Source organism: Lucilia sericata, unplaced genomic scaffold (assembly GCF_015586225.1).
Source record: "Lucilia sericata isolate MDLA Ls3-8-SP2 unplaced genomic scaffold, ASM1558622v1 Contig000121F_arrow, whole genome shotgun sequence".
Taxonomy (NCBI): Eukaryota; Metazoa; Arthropoda; class Insecta; order Diptera; family Calliphoridae; genus Lucilia; species Lucilia sericata.
The window spans coordinates 384,639-397,912 of NW_023994153.1; the positions used below are offsets into that span (position 1 = coordinate 384,639).

At 35.2% G+C, this 13,274-nt stretch overlaps 1 protein-coding gene across 1 annotated transcript in view; it reads left to right on the forward strand.

Moving 5' to 3' along the window:
- LOC119600789 (kinesin-like protein KIF14) overlaps positions 1–13,274 on the forward strand; it is a 211,439-nt gene that overhangs the window by 95,160 nt on the left and 103,005 nt on the right. Inside the window, exons 2-4 of the mRNA XM_037951337.1 lie at positions 2,903–3,519; positions 3,573–3,759; positions 3,824–4,189. Coding sequence (XP_037807265.1) covers positions 2,903–3,519; positions 3,573–3,759; positions 3,824–4,189 — 1,170 coding nt within the window. The remainder of the gene's footprint in view (positions 1–2,902; positions 3,520–3,572; positions 3,760–3,823; positions 4,190–13,274) is intronic.

A 13,274-nucleotide genomic window follows, 5' to 3' on the forward strand; every position in this document is an offset into this window, starting at 1 on the left:
TCCAAACGTTAGATTGCATACGCGATCTTAAGAGTTCCAATACTGATAAGGAAGGCATTGAACGCAAGGAAAAGACACATGTTTTGAATACAAGTCCTACGAATGCTTGTGTTTTATGTAAAAAACCGGGTCATTTACTTCGTTTTTGCCGTCAGTTTGATAGAATGTCTATTCCTGAGAGATTTAGAACGGTTAAAAAATTTCATTGCTGCATAAATTGTCTAGCTAACTCACATGAAGTTAATGATTGTTTAAGTGAACATCGTTGTTCTATTTGTAATAAGCGGCACCATACTTCACTACATCGGAATTCTTCAGCTTCGCAAAACTCTAGAAATGCTCTTCCTGAGTCATTAGACGACAACTCTTCTTTGGTTTTACGACCATACAATCACACTCCTAATGACCAACGACCTACTAACACGTCAACTGCATTGGTAGAAAGACCGACTACGTCAGGCACTATAGTTGAACGACAAGTATTTCATACTAGTCAAAATTATTCTACTCCTTTGGGTACACTGACTAGCAATGTACCTCCTACTTCATTAGATGACAATTCTAGTGTGGTTCTACGACCCACTAATCCAACTCCTAATGACCATCTGCCCACTTTGTCAGGTACAACAGCTGGAAGACCTACTACGACAGGCACCATGACTGAACGACAAGTATTCCATACTCGTAGGAATCATTCTGTTCTTTTGGGTACAGCAACAGTCGACTTGATACACAATGGCTGTAGGTATCAAGTTAGAGCATTAATTGACCCTGCTTCAGAATGCACTATCATTTCTGAAAAGTTGAGGAAAAGTTTAAAGCTTCCAACCATTTCCGAAACAGCGAAGTTTTCAGGCGTAAATGAGGAATTTTCGGCCATTTCGATGAAGACTTGTAATTTGGTGATAGGTTCTAGTACTGATTCATCATTTTTATTAAACACTTCGGCATCTGTTTTGCCAAACATTTCGGGAAATCTGCCTTCGGTTTCGGTTAATGCCGTCAAATTGCCAAATCTTCATTTGGCAGATTCGAATCCCTTCGGGAGCAGACCCGTGGAATTATTATTAGGAGCTGATGTATACCCCCAGCTTATTTTACCCGGAATTAGGAAAAAAGTACTAGGATCATTATTGGCTCAAAAAACCGTATTTGGTTGGATATTAACCGGTCCTGTAAATAGTATTAATTCATCTCCTACGAAGGAAAGATATAGGCCAACTAAAAATAGCTACATTCCAACATGGAATCGTAATGAACCCAAATGATGTAGGAACTAGTTAGTTTATCAATCTATAATAGAACCGCTACTAATTAAAATGTTTGTAAATCATTATTTTTTCATTTTGTCTACGACAGGGCACTACGTGCAAACACTTATTGTAACCTTTTACGAGGTAATATTTAAATATAGATAATTCGAGATTTACGTCTATCCCAAACGCTGTATTAATAGAAACGTAAAAGATGGAAAGAAGAATTTTTAAGTAATTTTACTATTGATCGCTTTGTATGGCAGACTTGTTGTTTTGAATTCCTAAATGATCACTACTATATATCAATTTACTTTACTAACCTTTTCCTAAATTATTTTTAATTTAGCAAGAGTCCTTAGTGATTCAACCGGAGTCTCATCATGGCTCAACAAGAGTCTCTTAATGGCTCAACCAGAGTCTCATCATGGCTCAACCAGAGTCTCATCATGGCTCAAACGGGTCCATAATGACCCAAGTAGAAAAAACTGGAGTCTGATCATGGCTCATTTTAATTTGGAAAAAACAGTCCACGAGAGTCCTTCATGACTCATCATTTATTTAGTTACAACACCTTAAGTGTTGCAAGGGGGCCGGCAATGTTTAAGTACAAATCGATTATTTGCGGTATTTTTCCTCTAAGTGTAAATCCTAATGATTTACTACTTTAGTTTACATCTTTGATGGAAAACTATTATTAATTCAACGAGTAAACCGCTAACTGTATTTAAACTTTGTTAGCCTCCACACTTAGAAATAAGTAGTTGTTTACTTTTCGTCATACAGAAACCTTAAAGAGCACTTCTTGTTGTGCATACATGCTTAAGGTAATATATAAATAACGGAAGACAAATCTTCTCCTTTTATAAAACTAATAATTCTTTGTGTTTTATTCTTTTTGTGCATTTACACTGAACCAAATCGGATTGACGCCGAAACACTTACCTTTCTCACAATACTTCAAAACTTTTTTGCGAAAACATCAGGATAATAGGACTTGTCTTTTTGCACACACTCATAAAATTTTGTATTTTTTTACACACTTTTAACGTATTTAACAAACCAAAATCTTTTTATTTTTAACAAACGAAAAAAGTATTTTTTTAATTTTTTTGACAATAAATTTTTGTGTGTTGAAATTAAAATAGAAAAAACGAAGTTGTAAATTTTGTTATAGAAAATAAAAAATGTTTTAAAAAAAAACTTAAATTTTTCAAATAAAAGAGATTTAAAGTCTGAAAAATATATTAATTAAATATTTACTAATAAGATGTGAGCTAAAAAAATTAAAAATCTGCGAAATTAGAAATTTAAATGTAATATATTTTTCCTAAAATTTTTAAGTACTAAAATTTTTAAGTGGTTGGAGCTCCAATACTTGTACAAAAATTCAACCAATACATTCTTAGAGTTAGGTACCGAATGACAACTCCTTTAGGTACCAATTGACAAGCCCCAATTTCTTTATATTCTTTGACGTAAACTTTTAATCGTTTGGCTGTCATAACTATATAAAAAAAAATATTTTATACACCCATAATTTGAAAAATATCTTGATTTTATTCATTCTGTAAATCGTTTTGAGTTCTTGGAAAGTGGATTTCTATAATAAACATACAAACATAGCTTTTAATAACATTTATTTTCAGGAAAATCTTGGAGGTAATTCAAAAACAGTTATGTTAGCAACCATATCTCCTGCAAGTATTCATGTAGATGAAACACTGGCTACTCTAAGATATGCTTGCCAAGCTCGCCGCATAGTAAATAGAGTGAAAGTAAATGAATCTGAGCACGATAAAGTAATTAGAGAATTAAAATCTGAAGTTGAAAGGTTAAAATCGTTGCACTATGAATACGAACGCCAGAAGCGGCATTCTATTAGTACAAATGCAACTCCAAGAACAATTGTAATTGAGACTTCAAATATAAATGAAACTGAAATTGAGAGTCTAAGAGAACAGCTTTCAGAAAGAGAAAAAGAACTTCAGCTTGCACAAAAATCATGGATGGAACGTTTGAAAGAGGCTGACGATTTAAGAAAATCTGGTCTACATTTACTTAAGCGAAAAGGGCTTGCAATAGAACTAGATAAAGAACAGAAACATGCTTGTCTGATCAATTTAACAGAAGATCCAATGCTAACTGAAACTCTATTTTATATAATACCAAGGGGATGTGTGAAAATTGGGCGAACAAGATCTACCTTAAGTGGTACAAAACCAGATATAATTCTTGATGGACCACTCGTAGCTCACAATCATTGGTAATAATGAAAATATTTATAATGTTTTTATGCTTAAAATCTTTATATTTCAGTATTATTGAAAATATAAATGGCGAACTTTATGTTACCCCAGAAAACGAAGATTTTGAAACATATTTAAATGGAGAATTAGTCAAAAGTAAGAAACAAATTTTTCATGGAGATCGGTTAGTTATTGGAGGGTCTCATTTTTTCCGAGTTTCTAATCCTTTTTGTTCGCAGAAAGAGAAGAAAAAGAAAGTGAGTTGAATTCACGATTTTAAAAAATTACTTAGCCTAATTATAAAGTTTATATTTTTTCTAGATGGCTGACTTTTATCAGGCCTATCAGGAGGTACTTGAAACTCAGGAAGAAAAATTACGTCTTGAATTGGAGGAGGAGAAGCGAATCGCATTGTCTCACATTGAAACGAACCGTATTGAGCATGAAAGAGATGTTAAGGAGCGCATGGATAAAATTGAATTAGAGCAACTAATGTTGAAATGCAACAAGGAAATTCTGGAATCAGAGAGAAAAATAATTGATGAAAACAAAAATAATTTAAAAACCATGGAATCGGATATGTTCTTAATCAAGCCTGCGAAAATTAATGAATCTAAACTGTATGACGAAATTAATAATATTATGCAACAACCAAGTCAAGGAAGCTTGCACAAAGTACAATTATTGGTAAGAATTATTATTAGAATATTATTATACAATATATGTATACTAGTTGAAAATAAAGAAATGTTGTAGTCTGTGTCATGTATTTGCCAATTGCGCATGTATTTCTCTCTTTAGACGTTTGATGAACACATTACCCAATAAAATTTTTTAGTTGCAATTAATTAATTAAAAAAAATAAATACAATTTTTAGGCTGTACTCGTATGGGTACATCGAGACTATATGGATAAATATTCAGCAAATACAAAAGGAAAGTTTAAACAAATGTTTAAACAATTCTTTGAAATGAGATACAACATACGTACTTTTGCGTAATGTTGTTAATAATAAACCAGACTTTATAATATTATCTAAAATTATAAAATCTCTACACAAACGTCTCTGAACAAATAATAACATTCTTCAATTCTAAGAGTCAGTATATATTAGGGTATTCATAATATTTTATGTTTTTGAGATTTTTTCAACTAGTTCCAGAATTAATACGATCCAATGGACAAGTGTTAGGTTAGGTATCTATGCTGCAAAAAAGCACACTTGGATCTGTTGAAGTAGAGTGTAAAATCAAAAACATTTTGCAGTAGTGCAAAGTGAATTTAATTTTAAGAACTTTTTTTGATAACATACTAAATGCCTTCCTAAATTCAACCTATTACCCAGTTTACAAAGTTCATTAAAACTTCAAAAATTAATTCAAATTGTTAATTTAATCAAATGAGATTTTTGTGTTATTACAAATAATTTTGATTATTCATATTGTTTTAATATTTTATTTATACTAGCTATATCCAGATTGCTTCGCTACCCATAAAATAATATTATTCACTTTAGTATTATATTCACATGGGAGGTGCAACGTCCACTATTGTAAGTTCACCAAATTTTTCAAATGTTCATATGTATTTTAATGTTACATGTGTAAAATTTAAGGATTTCAGCTCTAGCGGTTTCCTAGATATACGAATTTTTAAATTTAATTCATACGGGAAGTACCACACTTCTTATTTTTATCCGCCAATATGTTACACAAATGTTCATTTTGCTGTTAAAGTTGTACATGTAAAGTTTGAAGATTCTAGTAGTAATAGTTTCCCAGATATACTAATTTTTGTATATAATTAATATAGTGTTGCCGGGCCCCCTATGTATTTCAATGTTGCTCGTGCAAAGTTTGACTATTCTAACTCTAACGGTTTTGAGGATATACGAATTTTTGTATTTAATTCACATGGGTGGTGTCACGCCCCTATTGTTTATCCGCCAAGTTATTACCCAAATGTTAACATGAAGTTTAAATTTCTTCGTGCAAAATTTGATTCTAGATCCAATAGGTTCCCATATATATGAATTTTGCCTTTAATTCATATGGGAGGTGCCACACTCCCTCACTCTAGTCCGACCATTTTCCCCAAGATTGTTCATTTGGATTTTAATATTGCCCGTGTAAAATGTTAGAATTCTAGCTCTAATGGTTTCCCAGATATACGATTTTTTGTATTTAATTCATGAGGGAGTCCACCTATTTCTATCTTATATATTCATGATGACACTAAAGTGGCTCCGTTAGGATTATAACTGTTATAATTTCTCAGATATACTGATTAAACATTTTCTTTATTTGGGAGGGGCACTCCCACTATAGCCAGTCCGTCAATGTTGTCCCCAAATGTTCATATTGATGTCAAAATTTTCCATATAAAATTTAAGGACTTTAGCTATTGCTGTTTCTGAGATATGTTAATTATACCCTACACCACTATAAGTGTGGGATACGTTTGTACTGATGTTTGTAACACTCAAAAATATTAGTCTCACGTTCTACTCGGCTCAGAAACACTTTCTGAGTCGAGTTAAAAGTGTAAAATTGGGTAAATAATAGGACGTTTTTAATTTAAAATTATAATTTTTAATTTTAAATTATACCATTATCTTTCCAACAAGGTATAAAATATTAACATCGAGTGATAAATAACAATGTTATACACATTTTCTCTTCACAAATATGTAGCAAAAACGACTAATTAATTCATATTTTAGTTTTTTTTTTGATATATACATATTTTTGTTTCCATCACTTTTGCATGCAAAACAAAGGCCAAACAAAAATCATGACATTTTGAATATATGGCTAGGGAAATTGTCAATAACTTTGTTGTTTGTCATTTGATATAAATATTTACATAATAAATATATATTATTATGTATTCTTTCCCTGTACTTTCTCAATTATTTTAATCTTTCTATACTATCTTTAATCTCTTTTTTCTCATATTTTCAGAATTTCTATAATTAAAACTAATAATAATTATTAATTGTTAGTCTATGCAATCATATATGGCGAAACTAATAGGCTCGATTGTAAAAATAAATCTTAAATAAATAAAAAAAGGGCTTTTGAGCTCATAATTATGTTAAATGTTGTACTTATATCTAAAAAAATCGGCAAAACTTAGTTTTATATCGTCACCTGAAATGCAAAAGGTCGTAACAACCAAAAAATTGAAAGTAGACATTTTGATTGAAAATAGTCCACTACATCAAAATACATGTTGTCGCAAATTTTTAGAACTATATTGTCAAAAAACACCGTCTTTATTAACATGAAATTCAAAAGGGCGTAACAACAAAATAGTAATTTTTACTCGCCACAAATAATGATAATGACTGACGTTACACTTGTATTATAATACTTTGCGGTTTTCACTCTTGGCAGTATATTTAATACCCTATTATATTTACACCGTCTTTTTTATAAAAAGCGGGAGCAATCTTTTATTGTTTATTGTAAAATAGGTAACACAGCTGATTTTTATTATTACGCAAAAACTAAATTCAATGTAAAGTTTTAAAGATTATCACAAAATCCATGAAAGAGTTTCGAAATATCTTAACACAACTAGATTTTAGCAGTTATTAAGTTTTTACGACATTCTTTATGTTACCATTTGCTTGAGACATTCTTGCATTTTCTTAAAATCCAATTGCCAGGAGACAACTTAATTTGTTTTTGTTGAGAGAATGAGTGTATTAGGCAATAAAGATGTTTACATTCTGTCTCCAAATTTGTAATTTCAATGACAAAAAAAACTACTTTAGACTATTGCTTTTCCGCTGCCGGACGACCCAAAATATACGCGGCCAAAGATTGTCTACAGCAGGTTAGGTTATTGAAGCAGTCGGCCATTTGACCGACTCACTTGGGTCCTAGTGGTCCCGTTGTGATACCTTGTAACGGATCCTGCGAAAAAGAAAATAAACCTATGGGACATTACATGTCCGTGATTGACATGGTATTAAACCAGCCAGAGGCACGAATGAACGATTCTGTCTTATATGTGGGCAATTCCATACGATTGTATGTGACGTTCGTACGCCTTCAGAGTGGTATAGATTTGGTAAAAATAGGAGTACTTGGAAAACAATTTTGTATTCTGCTCCATTCAGAGAATACTATATTTGCAAAAGGAATCATCCCATTCGGAAACTTGTTTTCCAAAATATGGATTAAAATATGGCGATATCATTCGTGACGAAAAACGGAAGTGTTTTTAAAGTACATGTAAATCTGCGAATTCTGTAGGTGTATCTTTTTTGTTTTAATTTCTTACCCTATGGGACATATTTTTCATTTGTAATTCCTAATGTTTAAATAAAAAAAATTAATATAATTTTATAATGAACATTTTTTTAATATCGTACATGACACATCGTAGGTGACAGATTTTTCTCCACAATTTTTTATAAAATATATATTTTGGAAATATATGCACACACACACCTCAACAAATAAAAAGGAGTAGGAAAGTGCAGTCGGACATGGCCGACCTATATACATGTTTAAGGAATTTATAAATAAAAATAAAAAACAGAATTTATATGGCGATCATAAAATTTTGGGGTGGGATTTTTATTCATATAAAACTTATTTGTGCCAAATTTTATTATAATACTAGTGCTTATAAGTGAGTTACGGACGTTTAAGTGTTTTTCTGAAATTAAACATTGAATGGAACTAGGATCAAATGAGGTCCAATCGATATGAAAATCGGCATAATTGTTTAGGCTTATATACATTTTAGATCTTGCCGATTTTGGAAGGGATAGTATTATAATTTGCAGAATTATGAGCTAAAAAGATATTTGCGAGTCCGTTTGTATGGAGGCGAGGTGTAAAAATAGACCGATTTCCAAAATTTTTAACTGTATTCGTCTTTGGTGCTACAAAATATCATATACCAAATTTTGTTGAATTGTCTTCAAAAATGCAAAAGTTATAGGGGTTTTATTTTTTCAGTCGTGGTTTACATTTTCATGGAATTGCCCATATGTCTATATTAGAAAGAGTAGCAACTTCATGCAATATTGGACTGCCTAGAAACTCAGTCCTGAACCAGTTTTTGCTAGTTAGTCCGCTTTTCTATTTCTGGGAATATTAGAGTGTCCCGGTACCCAGGGTAGTTCTAGGCACGAATAGTTCGCCATTTGGTCAAGACTCACCCGACATTGGCGAACCAGTCTGGATATCGTGTAGATAGCAGATAAAGATTTTATAGCAGGTTTACTGTCAGTACAAATTCGAATATTTCCATTGTATTTTATACCCACCATCAAAAAAGATGGGGGGTATATTGATTTTGTCATTCCGTTTGTAACACATCGAAATATTGATCATAGACCCGATCTAGCTGTCCGTCATAGTCCGTCGGTCTGTCTTTCTGTTGAAAGCACGATAGAGTCTGAACGGAACGAGATAGAGGATTGAAATTTTCCACAAATATTCTCTATAGGTAAGGTTTGTTTGGTATTGAAAATAGGCAATATCGGTCCACGTTTTCGGATAGCCCCCATACAAGTGGACCCCCGAAAAACAACATTCATGGGCATATCTGTTTCAAAAGTACGAGTATAGCGATGAAATTCGACATAAATAAGTTTCATATGATCCCAAATCTCCCTTCAAAATTTTATGAGGATCGGTCCATAATTGACCCTACCCCCCATATAAGGTCCCCTTCAGAAAATTACTTTAACTCTCATTACTGGCTTAAAAAAACGAGTATAGTGATGAAATTCGAAACACATAGGATTCAGTGAACCAAAATCTCTTTATCAAGTTTTATGTGGATCGGTCCATAGTTGACCCTACCCCCCATATAAGGTCCCCTTCAAAAAATGAAATTTGACATATGTAAGTCTCTTATGATCGAAAACCTCTCTACCAAATTTTATGTTGATCGGTCCATAAATGACCCTACCCCCCATATAAGGTCCCATTCAGAAAATGACTTTAACGGTCATTACTAGCTTAAAAATATGAGTATAGTGATAAAATTCGACATACATAAGTTTCAATGAACCCAAAATCTCTCTATCAAACTTTATGTGGATCGGTCCATAATTGACTCTACTCGCCATATAAGGTGCCCTTCAAAAAATTACTTAAACGATCTTTACTGGCTTAAAAATACAGAAAAGCGATGAAATTCGACATATGTATTGATGATCTACTAAATGTAAATGGATCTTTGCTGACTTAAAAATACGTGAAATTTTATATAAGAAACATTTATAGGAACGTAAATCTTCCTATCTAATTTCATGCGGAAAGTGATATTCGATGTAAAGATGTTTTGTATGAACCAAAATTGGTCTAAAAAATTTATGAAAAATGGTCAATTATTAACCATATCTCGGGGGAGTTTTCCAGATTTTTCCTACCGAGCGCGTCCCCGGGTGACGGATAGGGGGTGGTGATGGACCATCTGTCCTCTCCCAGCTTTAATTTCACTTAAGCTGAGGGAGGGCAGATTGTCCACCACCTGGGAATATTATATTCCCCGCGGACCAAAAAACTGGAAAAAAAAAACAAATATGGAAAATAAAAATAAAAAGATAAAAGTTACGGTGCAGGGCCTAAATAACCCAGTACCGGCGGCAAGTGTTGATCTACTCGCGAGTCACGTGTCGTCGTCATCCTGCAATCGTGAGCAGAATACTACTACGGAGGTGGGTACCTTGGCCTCCGTGGCGTACAATGCGTCAAGTGTACAGCATGCTGCTGGAAAAAATATAGGGGTGAAAGAGAAGGATGTACTCGGAGAGAGCTCTAAGCTACCTCAGCCTTTAAATATAGGTGAGGGTTCCGACTCTGAATCCTCAGATGATAATAATAATAATAATACCATTATAGCAAATCCCAAAAAGGATGAAGTAGAGCAAATGGTGAAAGAGGTGAGTGATAGCATAGCTAAACTACCTATTACTAAGAAAAGACTTTCTGGAGCACAGAGGAGGAAGTTGAAAAAGATGCTTCAGGAAATCATAGTTAGTCAATCCCACGACACTCCAAAGGAAAAATCGGACTCTCTCACAAGATCTGAGGCAAAAAGGATCAGGTCTCCCGAGGAGTTGACAACTGAGAATAAACCTAAGAAGAAAAAGAGCTCCCCGTCTTCTAATACACAGTCGAAGCCAAGCCATACTTCACTCAAAGGAATCTCAAGTGAGAATCCTGCGAGTAAGGGTGACAACGCCAAGCCAGATATTCCGAAGACGAACACGTCGGCGAAATCAACCTCGAAGGTAAGGGAATCTCAAAAGAAGCCCCGAAAAACGAGGAAGGAGAAGCTAGACGGAGGAAAAGAGCCGCCATCTTACGCCAAAGTTGCCAGAAGTAGGCACCGGGACGATCTCTGCTATGCAGTTTACGATGCCGGTAATCCGACAGGCAAAATTCCAATAGACCAACAGAGTAAAATAGAAGACCTGGTCAACAATAAGATAGTGGACCATGCAATCGCTTCAAAGGGCAAACAACCAATAGAGAGCGAGAGCTGCGAGTTCAGCATGGGCGTGATGTTGATGAGGTTGGCATCGCACCAATGTGTTAGCACCCTAAAGAACTTGGTGGACCCTGGGACGGCGCTAGGCTGGGACTGGCAAAGAAGAGCGAGCTTCCGGTGCTCCTAAAGTCCACTGTCTACATAAAAGGATGGGGCAGTAAACTGGCTAATGAACGTATACTGGAAATTCTTGGAGGTCAAAATGCTGAGCTGGCCGTGGAAAAATGGGATGTCTTTTACAGGAAAGAAGAACCTGAGGGAACTTTATTTGTAATTGGTATCGACCAGAAATCCATGGCTAGTCTTGCCAAGAATAAAGGTAGGGCTTACTTCGCCTCTAAATCTGTCATATTCAAAATTGGGAAGGTGCCGATTGGAAGGGCTGTTACAACAAGCCTCGAAAAGGACACTAAAAAACCTAAGACCGCAGCATCAGTATCCACTACTGATAACGTTGAGGAGTCAAATCCTAAAATCGAGGAATTTACCATTAACTCGCCAGAAGAAAGTGTAGTTGCCCTTTCCAAAATTGGGAAGGCGCCGATTGAAAGGGCTGTCAAAACCGGCCCCGACAAGGACACTAAAACACCTAAGACAGTACCCAAAGCATCATTAGCAAGTACTAGCAATGTTGAGGAGTCAAATCCTAAAAGCGAGGAGGAAATCAATCACCCGCCAGAAGACAGAACAGCAATGCTCTCCAGAATTGGGAATGTGTCTATTAAAAATACTGCTATTCCTATGCCTGATAAGGACACCGCAGTGCCATCAACAGTACTCACTGCATTAATAGCCACTTCAGGCTATCCAGAGGAGTCAAATCCAAAGAGCGAGGAGGTGACCACCAACTCGCTGGAAGACAGTTTAATGGACCATGATTGAGGTTATCCAAATAAACCTCCATCGGAGCGAGACAGCTACCAACGCTCTGATGGCTAAAATTAACACAGGTAAAATACATATAGCTTTAATCCAGGAACCTTGGACGATTCGCAACAAGGTTTCTGGATTAAATCACGTAAATTTCCAACTTTTCTACGCTGATACATGTATCCGAGAACATGTATCTTATGTCACAAGAACTTATGTTTTCTCCTCTCAACAGGATTATCAACATCGGATGCAACGCTGCTGAAGCAAGGTCGTGGCAACATATTCCTTGCATCTATTTACCTGCCTTTCGATTCTCCGACACTACCACCAACGTCGGATCTGAAACTGGTTGAAGAGGCACAAAGGAAAAATAAGAAAATTGTACTAGGTTGTGATGCCAACTCGCATCATGTAGCTTGGGGTAGTACAAACACCAATCGCAGGGGACAAGCCCTCATGGATTTCTTTAATACTAAAGACTTGATAACATTGAACTTAGGTAATAAAGCTACCTTCGTCAATAGAATCAGAGAAGAAGTATTAGATATAACTATATGTTCAGAAGAGCTTATAAACGAAATTCAGGATTGGAGAGTTTCGGACGAGCACTCCTTTTCTGATCATCGGTACATAAGATTCAAAATACTAAGGCCACCACCAAAGCCGATAAAGTTTCGGAATAAGTCTAAAACTAATTGGACAATGTTCGGGACCTTACTAAAGAACCGTTTAGGTCAGGACACTTTTCAATGTCGAAATAAAGAGCATATAGATGCCAAAGTGGAAACGTTCACAAGTGCCCTGGTTGAATCGTTCGAGGACAGCTGCCCTCTGCGAGAGCGGAGATCTGCCCAGGAAAAACCCTGGGTAACTGGGGAGATCCGGAACCTTGGGAAGACTCTTCGCAAACTATTTAACCGGGCACGGCGTAAAAAGACCGCAGTATACTGGGATGAGTATCGTAATAAACTTGGTGAATATAAGAAAATCGTTCGAAAAGCCAAACGAGACTCCTGGAAACTTTTCTGTGAACAGGTAGATAGCGTAAATGACGTATCGAAGATAAAAAAAATTCCTATCCAAAACTCATGTCCAACCGGAATCTATGATCGATGACACGGGCAGGAGGCTTGAGGATATGGAGGAGACAATGAAACTCCTAATGGATTCTCATTTCCCACCCGGTATATCGAATAACATAGATGAACCGATATTGGAGGAAGGGGAGGGTAACACGGAAATAGTTATTACAACTGACATGGTTAAAGGGGCAATCAAGAGCTTTGCTCCCTATAAAGCTGCAGGGCCGGATGGAATTTTCCCGGCACTTTTGCAGATGGAGGCGGGACTGGTTTCCGTACATCTGTCACA